Source organism: Ranitomeya imitator, chromosome 3 (assembly GCF_032444005.1).
Source record: "Ranitomeya imitator isolate aRanImi1 chromosome 3, aRanImi1.pri, whole genome shotgun sequence".
Classification (NCBI taxonomy): Eukaryota; Metazoa; Chordata; class Amphibia; order Anura; family Dendrobatidae; genus Ranitomeya; species Ranitomeya imitator.
In genome coordinates, this window is record NC_091284.1 from 130,885,681 (window position 1) to 130,906,030 (window position 20,350).

General features: G+C 45.8%; 1 protein-coding gene across 1 annotated transcript in view; it reads left to right on the forward strand.

Annotated features, from left to right (window-relative positions):
* Nucleotides 1-20,350, forward strand: part of TSPOAP1 (TSPO associated protein 1) — a 249,325-nt gene that overhangs the window by 79,803 nt on the left and 149,172 nt on the right. The window contains exons 2-4 of the mRNA XM_069759747.1: nt 2,922-3,026; nt 14,431-14,559; nt 14,711-14,887. Of these exons, the coding sequence (XP_069615848.1) occupies nt 2,922-3,026; nt 14,431-14,559; nt 14,711-14,887 (411 nt within the window). The remainder of the gene's footprint in view (nt 1-2,921; nt 3,027-14,430; nt 14,560-14,710; nt 14,888-20,350) is intronic.

A 20,350-nucleotide genomic window follows, 5' to 3' on the forward strand; every position in this document is an offset into this window, starting at 1 on the left:
ATCATGTTTTGGAGTGACAGACTCCCTTAATTTATACTTTAGTGAATAGCTGAGGACCCTACTTTGTTCTGCCTTTTACAGATCAGTAGGGATAAAAAAATATGAACAGAGCCGTAGGAAACTACAAATCATTTTATTTGTGGTTAGGCCAAGTGAATAGATCAGGTTATTATATGACTCTTTCTTTAATTGGTTTTGATTAATCTGGTTGTTTTATACATACAGGATATTTTTTATTTTGCTGTATTAATAGTTTTATTAAAGTAATTTGTGAGAGCCTGGCCACAAAGTGAAGCTGTGGTTGAAATTTCAACAAGAGCACATTTGTCTGAGATTTACATTAGAACATGCTTTATTAATGAACTTATTAGGCTGGTGCCAAGAAAAATCTGCTCATGCTGGCACGTTCTGTATGGTTGGCACAAGGGTCGTTACTAGTTACTCGTTACAATTAGGAATCCTTTGTTTTGTATGTTTAGCTGTATATTGTATTAGTCTTAACAATGTTCTATTGAAAAACTGCTCTCATTAAAAAAGACCAAAGAACTAAAAGCCAAGTACTCGCTGGTTGTTTGTCTTCATGAGACCTGTTCATAGACCTGCTTAAATCTGCAGTTTCCTCTCTTTAGACCTTTCTAAATCACTACGTCTTTCGTAATAATGGTTTACACAAAATAAATAAAATTTTAATATTCTTAGAAATCTGAAATGGAGAGAAAAGAGGCAAAAAGGCTGTTGAATTTTCCCAGAGTATAAATTAATGGTTCAGCAATCATCTATGTTCCGTCCTGCTTCTTTGTATTTTTCCTGGTGGATTCATACGCAGCAGAAATTTCTACTACTGCTCCATTCATCTCAACAAAATCTACAGCGGGTGAATAGATTCTAACCAAATCAGATGCCTCTGAACCTCTTTTTCCCAGCTATTGCCACCTCAATTCTCAAAAAGGCTTCTCTCCCTTCTCCCACCCAATGTTGGCTATACCCCCATGTTGGATGTAATCCGGATACAGGCTCAAAATCCACAACTGAATTCTCTTCATAGTCTCTATTTGTGAAGTACTGATCTCTTGGAAGTCAAATACAATGATCTATGGCACCTATGCTTCCAGTCACTACTCTGTCATGGTTCTTTCAAGTTGTTTTCGGCCCCTCTTGTTTTACCTTTATATAATCCCAGTATGTTTGGTTTGTAGATTTATCTTTTATGCTTATGACATGACAAACTCTGCTGTTATATCCTCTCCATATCTCAAACTAAGCGTACTTTCACTCGTAAAGTCAGAGAAATTTGGGGCAGATTATTCGTATTTTGTTGCTACTCACATGGAAGAACTGATGTTGTCCAATAAACAAGAACGGTATGGGCCTGATTCATTATGTGGCATAAATTGCTTGCAAAGTCATAAAATTTGCAACTTTTGGGTTTCTCACACCATTTTTGCCCAGCTCCAACAAAGGTGGGCAGGATGGGGGGCCTGAGGACTGCTGCTTGTCAAATTCATGATGAGCGGCGCCATTCGCTATGCCACAATTCTTCAGTAGGGACTGGAGTAAGGTTTGTGGCGAGGTGTACACAAAGCGCACACCCCTATGTGACTCGCCTGATTCATTAGCCCCTCAAAAAAACATTCTCAAAATCATTTTGATTTGTTGAAGGATTCCAGAGTTATTACTACATAAAGTGACACTGGTCAGAGTTTAAAAAAAAAATTTGGCCCGGTCACTAAGGGATTAAGAAGCTTGCATCACATAATGAATCGGGAGCCTCGAACTCCACCGCACCCCGTCATCAAGACTTGTGTGAAGATCACCAGAATTGATTAATCGTGACTCATGTTCATCTCCATTCGTACTCTCATGGCAACGATTCCCGCTGATCTATGTACACTTGACTGTCAAGTACAATGTGTGTAGTGGGTTTATTTTTGTTTTTTTGTGTTTTTATTTTAAAATGATCCATACTCCGTTTGGCCATGCTGCTAAACTTAATGGCGAAAATCTGCAACCAAACTGAAGCATAAATTGATATGCTGCACAGAAAAATTTACAGTGAATGAGATTTGCTGCTACTGTATTTTCTGGCAGATCTTTTGTTGAAAAATATAGACAAAGGCAGAAGAAATTCTGGTACATGTAACTTAAGTCTTCTAAAACGGTCCAACCTTTGCTAAACCTGATGCCGTCATGTTTGTAAATGTACATGTTTGTGAAACATAGTGGGAAAGAACATTTTATTTTTATTAAATATGCATGAAAGTTAAAATTCATCGATATTAAGACCTTCCAAGAAGAAGACCTGTAGTTCTTAAATTTTGATAGGATGAAGGAACGGTAAAGCACGAATATAGCCAGCTTGGGAGATTCTGTAACCTCGTCGAATGCTCATTTTTTAGACCATTCCTTTTCTAGATGCAATTGGAGGATAACCATTTTACTTACATATGTTGTGTAGGTTTTTTTTTATCCCTACATACAGCTCAGCTTATTTATTACAACAACTATTTTTCATTTATTTCATGTCTTGACTAAATTTTTTTCTGGATTTTTATCACCACGATTGTTAAGACTTACAGGCGACCGAGATAATGTGAGGATTTTCCGCGGAGAAAGCATCTGTAATTTGTTACATAGTATCGCCACTCAGATTACAACAATACATTCTCCATATATCATCAAATACATGGAATGTGGTGCGTGCGTGTGAAACTGTATTGTTGCATCAGTCTTTAAACCAAGGCAACCCTGCGAGAACTGCGACAAATACATGATCACTTTTTGGGAGCAGACATTTTATAAATTGCACATGTAATGTATCAAAGTGGAGACCAAAAAAAACAATCCAATAATTTTGTTTCATTACTGGTTGAATCATGTAATATAATTATGATGCAATATTAACGTTCTGATATGTTGTGCAGAATATCAGTGAACCTTCTCCTTCAGCAAAAGGGTCAGATTTGCTGAGCGCACTACGAGAGTTGGAGCAGCGCTGTAAAGATTTGAAAGAAGAAAATATCATATTGGTGAGATTTTTTGTTAATATTCATTGACTTTTCATTTCCATAATTGGATGTTTAGAGAACATGTACATTTCCTATTCCTGTACAGGGCCTAGTATGTATTTTGAATATCCATAAACGGGCTGTTTTCATGGTCCTGTCAAGAACCTTATTTAATGAAGAATCCCCTATATTGTTAAATATAGCATCAGCATTGTTAAACAAAAAATAGAAGTATCAGCCTCTTATTTTGTTGTATATTTGCACTGCCATTTTGCCATTTTTTTCTTTTTTATAGCATGAGAACCGTGAGTAAACCACTATCCAGCCACAGATTTCAATTCTGAGACTTCTCCTTGCCACTTATGCATCGAGACTGTTCGTGTGCAGCCGTGCTTCATGTATTGCAGTGTTGTATTAAAATCTTCACTGTTCCTCGTAGACTGCAGCAGGTTTTCCTTACTTGTTCTTGCGGGGGAGAAATGTGTGAGATATTTTAGGAATTTCTGCCAGGGAGGAATAGTCTACAGTCACTTGTGTCCTCAGACTGCTAAATTGTGCGATGTGTGATGCACACTGTCATGATTCTGCTGTGTTCCCCATGTGAGGGGTGATGCAGACTGGACTCTTCTGTTTCTCTGTGTTCTAAAGAGAGAAGTGGATAAGACATGAGTCGTGACGGGAATATAATTGTGAGAGCGTGCGCATCACACAGGGTCAAGATTCGACAGTCGCATAGAATGACTGCAGACTATTCTCAGCCTGGAAAACTTCAATTTTTATACTAAAAGTCAGTTTTGATATCCTTAGACCACAAAACGTTTTACTTTTAACTCTTACGTCAAGATAAGTTTATTATAGTTGCTTTCTCCTTTTCACTTGCCCATAAAGCTGTGACTGGTGAAGCAGTGAAACAAGTTATGGTGTTTTATTTCAAGTTAAAGTTGTTCTGGTGATGCCACTGACTGCAATAAAAAATGTACTCTTGTGATTGGAGAAGGTACTAAAACATCAGAATTGTGAATGTGACGTGCAATGTGTGATCAGGCACTGGGACTCTGTTCATGTAAGGTAATCCTGGCTACTATAAGCGGTGCTTTAATTTGGGTTAGGCCACTTGCATGGTAGTCAGTGGGATCTGATTTCCACAATAGTGCCCTGCTCTTTCATTAGAATTACTCTTCCAGTAGTTACACATTAGGAAATTTGTCAAATAATGAAAAAAAAAGAAAAAAGAGCAACACTTCTCCCTCCTGTCACACAAGTACCACACCTGCTCTGGAATAACCAGTTTAAGTGTTTTATTCTTTTAGTTATAACTACTGGCTGCCCTGTCAGGCAAACAGAAGACCCCTTGATCTTGAGTGTTTTATGACCATTGTAACCTTGCATTTCAATGTATAAGTGGCTACACTTTTTCACAGTCCTCTTGATTTAAAGGGAATCTTGTCTGTATGATCTACACTCCTAAGTTGTCTATACATACATACATACATGCATGCAGGTCATAGGAAGTTGAATAAAATTATACTTTGACATCTTTAATCCGATACCTTATTCAAGAGATTTCCACATTTTTATTCGGTCGTCCATGACAGCACTACGGAGAGAGGGGATCCGCCCTTCAGGAACAGGAAACCTACAGATACATAAGGGCGGCACCTCTCCCCACGCATCAGTTGGTTTCCTGTTCCTGGAGGACAGGATTCCCTACAGATTTTTCTTCAGTCACCTATCAAGCACCCAGGCCGGCTGTCCGACCCAGGTAGCGAGGGGGTCTCCTACCTCGGGCAGTGCGGGTCCCTGGAAGCGCCACGGTGGGCCCAGGTAGGGCTCCACGACAGTGAGCGGTGCAGTGGGGAGCAGCGTCCGGAGGAGGTCTGTCTCTGTGGCCGGCGAAGGTGAGTATATCTCCCCCACACCCCCGGTCCTTTCGCTGTCCCGTGCCCCGGTCCTCCCTACCTCTGGCTCCTATCCGTGCGGCGCGGACTTCCCGGTGTGCCCCTCTGCGCTCCTTTGGGGGGGGCGGGTCCGGGGGTCGGGCGCCGGCTTCGGCCGGTATCGCCGCTGTGCTGGCCATGTGCGGTGTAGCGGCGTGTGGCTGGGAGATCCGGCGGCGCCGGCCTCCGGGCTCTTCCCTGAGCGCTCCGGCGTTACCGGAAGTGACGCGAGGGGGGGCGGAGCCAGGACCGGAAGTTAGACGCCGGCTGGCTTCGCTGGGGATACCGCTGTCCTGCATGCGGTGGGAGCGGCGGGGGGGGGGAGCGTTCAGGGGCGGGGGAGGGTCGAGCATGGTCCGGGGCAGGGGGGGGATTGATTAGGCTGGCCATGCACACCTGCACATGTTCCAGATGGGGGAGGGCTATATATGGCCAATTACACTGCTGCAGAGCTGCTGATAGCATCTACAGCTATGGAGGTGCCAGAAGCTGCCGGTGACCTGCTGGAGCAAGGGGACAGATCCTCGGAGGCAAATACCCAGCAGAAGACCCGCGGGCGCAGTGCTCAGGCCAGTCGCAGATCAAGACAGAAGGATCTGGACCGACCCCCCAGTAATCCGGTACCTACCGCTACTGCCTGGGTAAGAGATCTTCGTGAATGTACCCTGATGCAGTCTTTCCTATGTTTATTTCCGTAGGGGAAAAATAGCGCTGGTAAATCAAAAAACAAGGAGTGCGCGCTATGCGCTTGCCCTTTGCCAGACGCCTACCCTAAGAGACTTTGTCAGTCGTGTGTGCGGCAGACGGTAGGAAATAGATAAATGGGATACTATATAGCGGTAGCACCAGAGGAAATTACATAGCCTTTTTTCTCCGCTCCCATAGGTGGCGGAGGAGTCTCCAGATTTCACATCAAATCTTAGGGAGATTATCAGGAAGGAGGTGAAGGATTCCCTGAAATCCCTATCCCGGGGGGAGCCTTCCAAAAGGAGAAGGGAGCCTAGCGCCTCAAATTCGGATTCATCTGTTGGCCCAAGTAGGGAGAATGATTCAGACGCCTCTGTCTCCTCAGCGTCCTCTTCGGAAGAAGAGTCTAAGCGGTTCTGTTTCCCATTGGACCAAATGGACAAACTGATTAAATCAGTTAGATCCACTATGGGGGTGGCGGATGAAAGACCAGAACTGTCAGCCCAGGACTTAATGTTTGGCGGCCTAGACCCTAAAAAACGTAGGTCTTTTCCGCTCAATGACAAGGTCCAAAACCTCATTAAAAAAGAATGGAAGAAGCCAGAGAAAAAAGGCTCTTTTCCACCGGCCTTTAAACGAAGATACCCCTTTGAGGACCCCATGGTGAACACATGGGATAAGGCACCAAAATTAGACGCGGCGGTGTCTAAGGCATCCAAAAAATCTTCTATCCCCTTTGATGACATGGCTTCCCTAAAGGATCCTCTAGATAAAAAGGCTGACTCGTTCCTTAAAGGGACATGGGAAATGTCGGCTGGTGCCTTGAGACCGGCGGTAGCTGCGACATGCGCAGCCAGATCAATGATGGTCTGGCTAGATCAGCTGGGGTCTAAATTGGAAGAAGGTGTTTCCAGAGATTCCATGTTGAAATTCCTGCCAACAATCCAAAATGCTGCTGCCTTTCTCGCAGATGCTTCTGCGGATTCCGCAAGAATGGCGGCTAGAGCGGCAGGACTATCGAACGCAGCACACAGGGCCCTATGGCTGAAATGTTGGCCGGGTGACCTTCAGTCCAGATCTCGTCTGTGCTCCATCCCATATGAAGGGGAATACCTGTTTGGACCAGTCCTAGATGAGCTGCTAGAGAAAGCCGGAGATGAGAAGAAGTTTCCTAATCTTCCAACTACTTCTTACCGGCGCCCCTTCGCAGGGAAAAGATTCTTTCGGAGGAGACCGGCCAGAGATCAGAGCAGATGGGACGAGAAAAAGAAGAGAGGTACTGGGTTCATGTTTGGTGGAGGACGTCAGGAGCCACCCCGTGAAGTCAAAAAACCACCCCAATGACTAGTCGCCCCGGTGGGAGGTAGACTATCTGCCTTCTACCTGGCCTGGTCCAAGATCTCCAGTAGTGATTGGATTTTGGGGTTGATAGCTACGGGTCTGCGGCTAGAATTCTCCTCTATCCCTCAGAACTTCTTCAGAGTCACCCCTCTCAGATCCTCTCCAGCGGAACAGGCGGCCCTGGAAGCGGAAGTTCACGATCTGCTCAATAAAAATGTCTTATCCGAGGTTCCGGAAGGAGAACAGGGTAGTGGTTTCTACTCTCCTCTATTCCTAATAAGTTAACCAGACGGCTCCTTCAGAACAATTATCAACCTTAGAGCGCTGAATAATTTTCTGACCATTCAACCATTTAAAATGGAAACTATTAATACCGCAATAAAGTTGCTGTTTAAAAACTGCTTTATGGTAGTATTGGATTTGAAGGACGCCTATTACCATATCCCTATTTATGCAGGTCACCAACGATACCTGAGGGTGGCGGTACGATTGGATGGGGTAATAAGACACTTCCAGTATAGGGCCCTTCCCTTTGGGATTTCAGTCGCCCCTCGGGTATTTACCAAGGTAATGGCGGAAGTTATGGCACACCTTCATGAGTCCAACATTCTAATAATCCCCTACCTGGACGATCTCCTTATCGTAGGTAAAACGGCGGATCACTGTCTAGAACAGTTACATAAAGTGATGTCGGCTCTAGAGCGTCTGGGGTGGATGCTAAACATTAAAAAATCACGGTTACAGCCCATGCAGCGATTTTTAGGCCTGACCCTGGATTCCCAGGTTCAGGAATGCCGTTTGCCTCAAGAAAAAATTAATCGCCTGTACCTTCAGGTGCTGAATGCCTCAAAAAACCCCACCATGTCCCTACGAAGAGCCATGTCTTTGTTAGGCTCTCTCTCGTCCTGTATTCCGGCGGTCCGATGGGCTCAGTATCATACGAGAATACTACAGGGCGAGGTACTGTTACATCAAAAAAGGTTGGGAGGAGGTCTAGACAGTCTGCTGACCCTATCCCAAGACACTGTGGTATCCCTCGAGTGGTGGTTAGATCAAAAGAACCTGTCCACAGGGGTCCCCTGGGAGTATAATATAACTCGTATTATCACCTCGGACGCTAGCCCTTCTGGGTGGGGGGCTCACATGGGGGATTCATTGGTCCAGGGGCTTTGGGATCATGATCAGATGGAGATGTCTTCCAATCTAAAGGAGTTAACGGCTGTGGAGCAGGCGGTTAAAACACTACTTGTCTGTCTACAGGGCCACCACGTGCGGGTATTCTCGGACAATCGAGTCACCGTGGCATACATAAATCACCAAGGCGGGACTCGTTCCAGATCCCTGATGTGTGTAGCAGATCGTCTGTTTCATCTAGCAGAGCAACATCTTCTCTCGTTGACAGCTCTACACATAAAAGGGGCAGAAAACACTACAGCGACTTAAGTCGCAACACATTAAGGCAGGGAGAGTGGTCCCTGAACACCACCATCTTCGACCTTATCGTGGAAAGGTGGGGACAACCAGAGGTAGACCTGTTTGCCACAAAAGGAAACAGGAAAGTTGCACAGTTCTGCTCTCTGAACCCCAGAGAAAATCCCCTGTCAGTAGACGCCCTCCTCATAGACTGGAACTTCAGGCTAGCCTACGCCTTTCCTCCCCTGTCTCTACTTCCTCTGGTGGTGAGGAAAATCAGGAAGGACAAGGCCACAGTGATAGTAATTGCCCCCTTCTGGCCCAGAAGGACGTGGTTTCCATGCCTGAGGGCTATGTCGATATCCGATCCATGGGTCTTGCCAGACATTCCGGATCTCCTATCCCAGGGCCCAGTCTACCATCCTCGAGCGGTTGGCCTTCATCTGACAGCGTGGATTTTGAGCGGGCGCTACTAAAAGATAGGGGGTTCTCGCCAGCCCTCATTAACACGCTGCTGAAAAGCAGGAAAATGATAACCACAAAAATCTATGTCAGAATCTGGAAGAGGTTTCTTCAGAACTCGGGGGCAACAGCTGGACAGTCAATACCGATTGTCCAGATCTTGGAATTCTTACAAAGGGGGTTAGATATGGGGTTATCCCCAAATACTCTTAAGGTGCAGGTATCAGCCTTGGGGGCCCTCTTTGGCTGCAACATCGCTGAGAATCACTGGGTCAGCAGATTCATCAGGGCAACAAAGCGGTCTAGACCAATTGTGAAGGATAGAGTCATGCCTTGGGACCTGAACCTAGTCCTCTCAGCCTTGACAGAGGCCCCATTTGAGCCAATTACTTCAGCCTCTATTAAAAATCTTTCCCTTAAAGTAGCCTTCCTGGTGGCCATAACATCGGCGCGTAGGATAGGCGACATCCAAGCATTATCCAGGGTTCCCCCTTACATGCAGCTTAGGGATGATAGAGTGATACTATCCCCTGATCCAGCATATCTCCCTAAGGTAGTGTCCAGTTTCCACAGAACACAGGAAATAGTCCTTCCATCTTTCCTCCCCAGTCCTACCAACGATAAGGAGAGGAAGTTACACACCTTAGATGTAAGAAGATGTATCCTGCAGTATCTAGCGGTAACTGATTCCTGGAAGTTAGATAATGCCTTATTCGTGTCCTATCAGGGTAGTAGGAAAGGGCATAGAGCATCGAAGTCTACTCTAGCTAGATGGATCAGGGAGGCTATCTCGCTGGCTTATATCTCAAAGGGCAAGCCGGCGCCTGAAGGTCTTAAAGCGCATTCCACTAGAGCTATGGCGGCTTCGTGGGCGGAAAGATTGGAGGTGTCGATCGACCAGATTTGTAAGGCTGCTACTTGGTCTTCTCCAAACACTTTCTATAACCATTATAGATTGAACCTGGGTGCCTCCTCTGACCTCTCTTTTGGTGTAAGGGTGCTGCAAGCTGTAGTCCCTCCCTAGTTAGTTACTCTCTGTAATTCTCTCCGTAGTGCTGTCATGGACGACCGAATAAAGTCTTAGTTACTCACCGGTTAACGGTGTTTTTCGGAGTCCATGACAGCACCTGTACATACCCTCCCGTCTTCTTAAAGTTCTGGGTGTACACCTCTTCCTTTATTTATATATAATTCACGGGTAGTGAATAGTTAATATTGTATTATTGTTTATTGTGTATGCTATTAACCTTGGTGGTCCTCTTATGCTCTGTAAACCAACTGATGCGTGGGGAGAGGTGCCGCCCTTATGTATCTGTAGGTTTCCTGTTCCTGAAGGGCGGATCCCCTCTCTCCGTAGTGCTGTCATGGACTCCGAAAAACACCGTTAACCGGTGAGTAACTAAGACTTTCTTAAAGTAACACACCAGCGTTTTTTGGTTTTTTTTTCAGCGCTGGAGTGGTGCTTCTATCATAAGCCCCCCTGCCCCTGGTAAAATACTCGGGCGTCTTCACAGTTTTTCGGTCCTACGACGCCATCTTGTGAGCGCAGCTTCTGACTGGCCAGAAATCAGAAGTTACGTTACAAGATCGGTGAGAGCCAGAACAAGGCTCTCATAGACCTGTTTTGAAAAAGTGCGCCGCGCATCTGCATGAAACACTGGCGCTGCCGGCAGGTCACTTTTTGCCGGAGATTGACTCGAGTGATGCTGGAAAACTATGAAGGCGGCGACAGTAGAGTATGGGGCAAGGGAATTACATTTGAAGCACCACTCCGGCAGTACAATAAAAAAAAAACATGCTGGAGTGGCGCTTTCATATCTAAGTGAGCTGGTAAGATTTATGGGCTGTACACTGATCTCCCTGAGAATCTGCCTCCAGAGCTTATGTTAAATAAAAGGGAACGTTACCAGTGTGAGACATGTAATGACTGATATGCACCTCTCCAGATCTACATGTCTCACACTGGTAATGCCCCATTTCATTTAAAATAAGCTCTGGAGGCCGATTCTCGGGGAGATCTGTGTCCGGCCCATAGATCTTACCAGATGATTTGGATATTGACATGGAATTCTCTGGAATAGGACATTGGATTACAGATGTCAAAGTATTATTTTATTCTAATTCCTACAGTTTGTATGTCCATACATCTGGCTTATGAGGTTTGATCCTACTTTCAGATAATAATTTTTATCTCTGTAGCGCCAACATATTCTGCTGCACTTTACATTATAGAGGGGATTTGTACAGACAATAGACATTACAGCATAACAATAAACACAGATCAAAACAGATACCAAGAGGAGTGAGGGCCCTGCTCGCAAGCTTACAAACTATGAGGAAAAAGGGGAGACACGAGAGTAACAATTGCTTTCGTTGTTCGGACCAGCCATAGTGTAAGGATCGGGTGTTCATGTAAAGCTGCATGATTCGGTTATCAGCCGAAGTACGTAGCAGTACAGACACAGGGGGCTATTAACTGCATAAAGCGTGTGAGAACATGATGCGAGGAACCCGATTGTTTTGTTTTTTGAATGGGCCACACAGGGATAATTAGGTTAATGCGTTGAGGCGGTAGGCCAGTCTGAACAAATAAGTTTTTAGGGCACGCTTAAAACTGTGGGGATTGGGGATTAATCATATTATCCTGGGTAGTGCATTCCAAAGAATTGGTGCAGCACGTGAAAAGTCTTGGAGATGGGAGTGAGAGGTTCTGATTATTGAGGATGCTAACCTCAGGTAATTAGCAGAACGGAGGGCACGGGTAGGGTGGTAGACTGAGACCAGGGAGGAGATGTAGGGTGGTGCTGAGTCATGGAGCGCTTTGTGGGCGAGGGTAATAAGTTTGTACTGGATTCTGGAGTGGATGGGTAACCGGTGTAATGACTGGCACGAGGTAGAGGCATCGGTATAATGATTGGTGAGGAATATGATTCCCATTACGGCCTATAGTAGTTGGGGAACTGCTCAGGATTGTTTGCATGGCTCTTTCCGTTATTACTATAGACTTCAGTATTCTATTTTGCGCATAGTCCATACATGTGTTTGAGATAAGAATACTCTTTAACATCAGCCAGAAGTCAATCTTATTAGAAAATGTTGCTTTGGCCAGTGGTTAGCCATTATCTCTTCTGCCTTAGGGTACCGTCACACAGTGGCATTTTGATCGCTACGACGGCATGATTTGTGACGTTCCAGCGATATAGTTACGATCTCGCAGTGTCTGACACGCTCCTGCGATCAGGGACCCCGCTGAGAATCGTACGTCGTAGCAGATCGTTTGAAACTTTCTTGAGTCATCTAGTGTCCCGCTGTGGCAGCATGATCGCATGGTGTAACAAAGGTGTGCACGATATTGTATACGATGTGCGCATAGTAACCAACGGCTTCTACATCGCACATACGTCATGAAATTATCGCTCCAGCGTCGTACATTGCAAAGTGTGACAGCAGTCTACGCTGGAGCGATATTGTTACGATGCTGGAGCGTCACGGATCGTGCCATCGTAGCGATCAAAATGCCACTGTGTGACGGTACCCATAGTGTGTATAACATTGCTGTGGTTACTTATATTTACACTAGCTATTGAACCCGTTCTACGCCCGGGTGGCGAGCATTTATATTGGTATATGGTCTCCATCCTGGTATGTGCTGCTCCATCCTGCGTCCCCATCCTGTCATGTGCTGCTCCATCCTGCGTCCCCTTCCTGTCATGTGCTGCTCCATCCTGCGCCCCCATCCTGTCATGAGCTGCTCCATCCTGCGCCCCCATCCTGTCATGTGCTGCTCCATCCTGCGCCGCCATCCTGTCATGTGCTGCTCCATCCTGCGCCCCCATCCTGTCATGTGCTGCTCCATCCTGCGCCCCCATCCTGTCATGTGCTGCTCCATCCTGCGCCCCATTCTGTCATATGCTGCACCCATCCTGCGCCCCCATTCTGACATGTGCTGCTCCCATCCTGCGCCCCCATTCTGACATGTGCTGCTCCCATCCTGCGGCCCCATTCTGACATGTGCTGCACCCATCCCGCGCCTCCATTCTGACATGTGCTGCACCCATCCCGCGCCTCCATTCTGACATGTGCTGCACCCATCCTGCACCTCCATTCTGTCATGTGCTGCTCCCATCCTGCGCTCCCGTTCTGTCATGTGCTGCTTCCATCCTACACCCCTGTTCTGTCATGTGCTGCTCCCATCCAGCGCCACCGTTCTGTAATTTGATGTTCCCATCCATATGCCTCATACGCTGCTCCATTATGGTTGATGGCCCCCATGAGATGCTCCATAGTATATGCCCCGTATGCTGCTGCATTATGGTTGATGGTCCCCATAAGATGCTCCATAGTATATGCCCCGTATGCTGCTCCATAAAGGTTTATGGCCCCCATAAGATGCTCCATATTATATGCCCCGTATACTGCTCCATTATGGTTGATGGCCCCCATAAGATGCTCCATAGAATATGCCCCGTACACTGCTCCATAAAGGTTTATGGCCCCCATAAGATGCCCCGTATGCTGCTCCATTATGGTTGATGGCCCCCATAAGATGCTCCATAGTATATGCCCCGTATACTGCAGCGATATATATATAAAAAAAAAAAACATACTCCCCTATCATCGCTGGGCGCCGAGTGCTGGGGGTCCTGAGCCGGCGGGGACACCGGCGCGCTGTGGGGGTCAGGTGCCGGAGTCGCCGCTAGCTCAGGCCCCCCGCCACTTGCTGTAGTCACCTGGCCCTGATCCAGTGCTGTGTGCCGCTCCGTGTTCTGGGTCCTCTGGCTGTGACTGTTCAGTCAGAGGGCGGCGCGCATTAAGTACGTCATCTCGCCCTCTAAACTGTGAACGTCACAGGCAGAGGACCCGAAAGATGGAGCGGCACACAGCGCTGGAACGGGCCAGGTGACTATAGCATACTCATCCTCCTGCCACGTCCCTGCTTCACCGTTGGAGATCGCGGTGTGCGTTCAGTGCTTACGCATACCGCGATCTCCTGGGCTGCGTCACTCTGTGGGGTCCAGACTGCGCAGGCGCTTGCGCAGTCTATAAAGGCTTCGGACAGAGTGACGCTCCCAGCGTTATATTATAGATTTTTCTTAAAAGGAATCTGTCACCAGGTTTTTGCTGCTCCATCTGTGAGCAATATGATGTAGGGGTGGATACCCTGATTACAGCAATATATCACTTACTGGGCTGCTTGCTGCAGTTTTGATAAAATCACTGATCTAACTGCTGCAGATCTAGCAGTTCCCTGAATGCCGAGCTCTGTATAACTCCACCCACACCGGTTATTGGTAGCTTTCTGCCTATGCAAAGTGTATACAGAAAGCTGGCAATCGGTTGTGGGAGCGGGATTACACAGTGCTCACGAATATGGAGGACTACAGGACCGCAAGTTTACCAGTCCTCTAGTGATGATCTGCTGATAAAATTGTGATTCTGTCAAAACTATTGCAAGCAGCCCAGTAAGTAACACATCCCTGGAATCCAGGTCTCTGTCTCTACACAATGCTGCTAATCAGATTAGGTGACAAAAACCTGGTGACAGATTCCAATTAAAACTAAGCTATTCAATTTGCCTTTCTCAGAGAAAAAGCAGCATTCCCGAGACTGAGGAGAAGGTGAAGAGGCTAAAGAGGAAAAACGCAGAACTTGCAGTTATAGCCAAACGCTTGGAAGAAAGAGCTCAGAAGCTTCAAGAGGCAAATCTGAAAATGGTGCGTACTACCCTCTGGGGAAAGTCGGTCATGCAAACGTGTCAGGTCATTTTTCATAAAATCCTATCTCCGGCTTACTAATATGTCCGCTTTTCTCCAACAATAGATGAATAATTCAAGCCATAGCTTTCATCACCTTCTCAACTCTTAGGTCAATACTCCAATACACCTTAGGGGGGCCAGTTTGGAGCGGTGTAAGAAGGCATTCGCACGTCAGCGAGCAAAGGACATGAGTGACCAGGCTAGTGCTTTATTAGCAAAAGACAAACAGATTGAAACTTTAAAGCAAGAGTGCCAAGAGCTGCAGGCTAAGCTGTCAGGTGGGAAGGTAAGTGGCACGGACACCCTCCATAGCGGCTACTGTAGCAATCACAAATTCTTCTGTATGTTGTGCTGTCTTCTCCACTAAGGATGATGTATAGCAATCCATGACTAGGATACTGTAATATATGCAGGTGCATCTCACAAAATTAGAATATCATCAAAAAGTTAATTTCAGTTTTTCAATTCAAAAAGTGAAACTCATATATTAGATGGTCTTTACAAACAGAGTGATCTATTTCAAGTATGTATTTCTGTTAATATTGATGATTATGGCTTACAGCCAATGAAAACCCAAAAGTCATTATCTCAGTAAATTAGAATACTTTATAACACCAGCTTGAAAAAATGATTTTAAAATCCGGAATATTGGCCAACTGAAATGTATGTTCAGTAAATGCACTCAAATACTCGGTCGGGGCTCCTTTGGCATCAATTACTGCATCAATGCGGCATGGCATGGAGGCGATCAGCCTGTGGCACTGCTGAGGTGTTATGGAAGCCCAGGTTGCTTTCATAGCAGCCTTCAGCTCATCTGCATTGTTGGGTCTGGTGTCTTATCTTCCTCTTGACAATTGTCCATAGATTTTCTATGGGGTTAAGGTCAGGTGAGTTTGCTGACCAATCAAGCACAGTGATGCTGTTGTTTTTAAACCAGGTATTGGTACTTTTGGCAGTGTGGACAGGTGCCAAGTCCTGCTGGAGAATGAAATTTCCATCTCCAAAAAGCTTGTCGGCAGAGAGATGCATGAAGTGCTCTAAACATTTTCTGGTAGTCGGCTGAACTGACTTTGGTCTTGTTAAAACACAGTTCTATCAAGTGATAGACTGATTTATTTTTGTCGCCCTTTAACTTTGTAAAGTGCTTTTCAGATTTGCAGATCTGTAGATCCGCAGGTGTCTGTTTGCCTTTTCTGCGGTCATAATCTTATGTAATCGGTGCGGAAGCCTTTTGATGAAGATGTTTGAAGGCTACAAAAGCATTCATTATATTTATTTATAGCTGTAGAGTTTTGTACTGGTGACTTTTTATGTAATTAGGGATGCGGTTGCTAGGCATTTCTCTCAAAGCGCAGCAGGGAATGTGGTTTTCACATTCCGCTCCAATTTTGTTTCTAACCTCAGCTGTTTTGTGACAGTAGGCATAAAAGCTATAGTACCACCCAAGGTGGCCAAGGGCTGCTGACAACTAGGAAAACATTTTCTGATGATTCCTCAGATAGATCATTTTGTGGACACATTATACCCTACTCTTCAGCCCCTTGTATGCTTGTAGGTTGTTTCGGTAAAATTCCAATCTCTAAAGCTAATAAGAGAGCTAAATTTATGTGAATGATCTGAATAATTGCATGGGCATCGCAGATTTTTCTATGGTACTAAAATCAATAAGTTCCTTGTAATGAAATCTACACTAATGGCAACTTGCCTACAGTGGTGTAAAAAAGTGTTTGCCCCCTTCCTGATTTCCTATTTTTGTGCCTGTTTGTCACAATTAAATGTTTCAGATCACCAAACAGATTTAAATATCAGACAAAGATAACACAAGTAATCACAAAATGCAGTTTATAAATTATGGTCTTTATTATTAATGGAAAAAGAAATCCAAACCTATAGGGCCACATTTGAAAAAGTGATTGCCCCCTAAGCCCAATAAGTAAAGTGGTTGTGCCACCGTTAGCAGCAATGAGTTTTTACAAATCTCTGGAGGAATTTTGTCCCACTCATCTTTGCAGAATTGTAATTCAGCCACATTGGAGGGTTTCCAAGCATAAACCTCCTTTTTAAGGTCATGCCACTGTGATGGAAATATATATATTTTCATCTAGATCTCACTTCCATAACACCACAGCATCTGAATCGGACTAAGGTCAAAACTTTGACTAGGCCACTCCAAAGTCTTAATTTTGTTTTTCTTAAAGGGAACCTGTCACCCCGTTTTTTTCAAGATGATATAAAAATAGCGCTAAATGGGGGCAGAGCTGTGCTTTAAATTAGTGTATTTTTGGAGCCTTTATTCCCCACCTATGCTGCCGAAATACCTTTGTAAAGTCGCCGTTTTGGGCTGTCACTCACGCTGGTCTGGTCATATGGGCGTGGTGACAGCGCTGTTTCTCCCCCAGATCTCCGTTAGTGGTGTGCGCATGCCCAGCAGGCGAATCCAGTGCGCAGGTGAAGGAAAAAGCACGATCTGCGCTATTCCGCGGTTTATTGGTGGGCGCGGCCATCTTTGTGAGGCCGTGCGTGCGCAGATGGTACTTCTCGGCTTCCCGGGGCTTCAGGAAAATGGCCGCGGGATGCCGCGCGTGCGCATATGGAGATCGCGGCGGCCATTTTACTGAAGCCGAGTTCGCATCTCGGCTTCAGGAAAATGGCCACCGCGATCTCCATCTGCGCACGCGCGGCATCCCGCGGCCATTTTCCTGAAGCCGAGATGCGAACTCGGCTTCAGGAAAATGGCCGCCGCGATCTCCATCTGCGCACGCGCGGCATCCCGCGGCCATTTTCCAGAAGCCGAGTTCGCATCTCGGCTTCAGGAAAATGGCCGCCACGATCTCCATCTGCGCACGCGCGGCATCCCGCGGCTATTTTCCTGAAGCCCCGGGAAGCCAAGAAGTACCATCTGCGCACGCGCGGCCTCACAAAGATGGCCGCGCCCACCAATAAACCGCGGAATAGCGCAGATCGTGCTTTTTTCCTTCACCTGCGCACTGGATTCGCCTGCTGGGTATGCGCACACCACTACGCCACCAACGGAGATCTGGGGGAGAAACAGCGCTGTCACCACGCCCATATGACCAGACCAGCGTGAGTGACAGCCCAAAACGGCGACTTTACAAAGGTATTTCGGCAGCATAGGTGGGGAATAAAGGCTCCAAAAATACACTAATTTAAAGCACAGCTCTGCCCCTATTTAGCGCTATTTTTATATCATCTTGAAAAAACGGGGTGACAGGTTCCCTTTAAGCCATTCAGAGGTGGACATGCTGGTGTGTTTTGGATCATTGTCTTGCATAACTCAAGTGTGCTTCAACTTGAAGTGACAAACAGATGGCCGGACATTCTTTTCCAGGATTTTTTGGTAGACAGCAGAATTTATGGTTCCATTTACCACACCAGGTCCTGAAGCAGCATAACAGCCCTAGACCATCACACTACCACCACCATATTTTACTGTTGGCATGATGATTCTTTTCTGAAATGCTGTGTTACTTCCATGCCAGATGTAATGGGAGATACACATTCCAAAAAGTTCAACTTTTGTTTCTTCAATCTGCAGAGTGTTCTCCCAAAAGTGTTTGGGATCATCAAGATGTTTTCTGGAAAAACTAAGACTCGTTTTTTTTGTTCTTATTGTTCAGCAGTAGTTTTCGTCTTGGAACTTTGCCATGCAGGCCATTTTTCTTATGGTTTAATCATGACCTTAACTGAGGCAAGTGAGTCCTGCAGTTTTTTGGATGTTGTTGTGGGGTCTTTTGTGACCTTTTGGATGAGTTGTTCCAGTGTTCTTGGTATAATTTTGGTCGGCCAGCCACTCTTGGGAAGGTTCACCACTGTTCCATTTTTCCACCATTTGACGATAATGGCTCTCACTGTGGGTCCCTTGAGTCCCAAAGCTTTGGAAATGGCTTTATAACATTTTCCAGACTGATAGATCTCAATTTTACTTTATTTCTCATTTGTTCCAGAATTTATTTAAATCAGGTCATGATGTCTAGCTTTTGAGGAACTTTTGATCTGCTTCACTTTGTCAGGCAGGTCCTATATACCGTATATACTCGAGTATAAGCCGACCTGAGTATAAGACGCCCCCCCCCCCCCCCCCAAATTTTGCCACAAAATACTGGGAAAACTTAATGACTCGAGTATAAGCCTAGGGTGGGAAATGCAGCCGCTACCGGTAAATGTCAAAAGTAAAAATAGATACCAATATAAGTAATATTAATTGAGACATCAGTAGGTTGTGTTTTTGAATATCCATATTGAATCAGGAGCCCCATATAATGCTCCCTAAAGTTCATTATGGCCCCATAAGATGCTCCATATTAAAATATGCCCCATATAATCCTGCATAAAGGTTAATAATGGCCCCATAAGATGCTCCATAAAGATATTTGCCCCATATAGTGCTGCACAAACGTTATGGCCCCATATAGTTCTGCACAAACGTTATGGCCCCATATAATGCTGCACGAACATTATGGCCCCATATAGTGCTGCACAAACGTTATGGCCCCTTATAGTGCTGCACAAACGTTATGGCCCCTTATAGTGCTGCACAAACGTTATGGCCCCATATAGTGCTGCACAAACGTTATGGCTCCTTATAGTGCTGCACAAACGTTATGGCCCCATATAGTGCTGCACAAACGTTATGGCTCCTTATAGTGCTGCACAAACGTTATGGCCCCATATAGTGCTGCACAAACGTTATGGCCCCTTATAGTGCTGCACAAACGTTATGGCCCCATAGATGCTCCATACCGACACTTGCCCCATTTGCTGTGATTAAAAAAAAAAAATCACATACTCACCTCTCAGGCCCCCGGCGCTTTCAATATTCACGTGCTGATCGTTCCGGCACTAACGTACGGGTTGAGGGCACGCACTAACTACGTCACCGCGCCCTCTGACCTGAGCGCCACTGCTGAAGATGGAGCGGCGCCGAAACGAGGAGCAGGTGAATATCACGCAGCGCTTCCCCTCCCCGTTATACTTACCTGCTCCTGGCGCTGTGCAGTCCCTGCTTCCCCGACGCTGCAGCTTCTTCCTGTAGTGAGCGGTCACCGTTACCGCTCATTACAGAAATGAATATGCGGCTCCACCTCCCACAGAGGTGGAGCCGCATATTCATTACTGTAATGAGCGGTACCATGTGACCGCTCAGTACAGGAGGAAGCTGCCGGGACGCCAGAGACCTGCAGGGACCGCGCCAGGAGCAGGTAAGTATAATTAGACATCCCCCGCTCCCCCTCCCCTGCCAATCCCTGGTATGACTTGAGTATAAGCTGAGAGGGGGACTTTCAGCCCAAAAAAGTGGGCTGAAAATCTCGGCTTATACTCGAGTATATACGGTAAGTAATTTTTTGATTGAGAATAGGTGTGGCAGTAATCAGTCCTGGAAGTGGCTAGGGTATTTGGACTCAGCTTCCCAAAGATGTGATAAACTTAATTTATGTTTTGGGAGGGCCCTGTAGGTTTCGATTTCTTTTTCCTTAATAATAAAGACTTTCATCTATAAACTGTATTTTGTGTTTACTTATGATATATTTGTCTATTATGTAACTTTATTTGGTGATCTGAAACAAAGTGGAAGTTCCATCATCAGGATTTTGCTAAGTAAGCTACAGACATTGTCAGGTCGGCGCGATTACACTGATTAAAATGATACCTTGTGGTTATTTAATCTGTATTTGCAATTTTCAGTTAATGAGAATCTCGTACTTCAGGGTGGTCTGTGGGGGGCTTTATG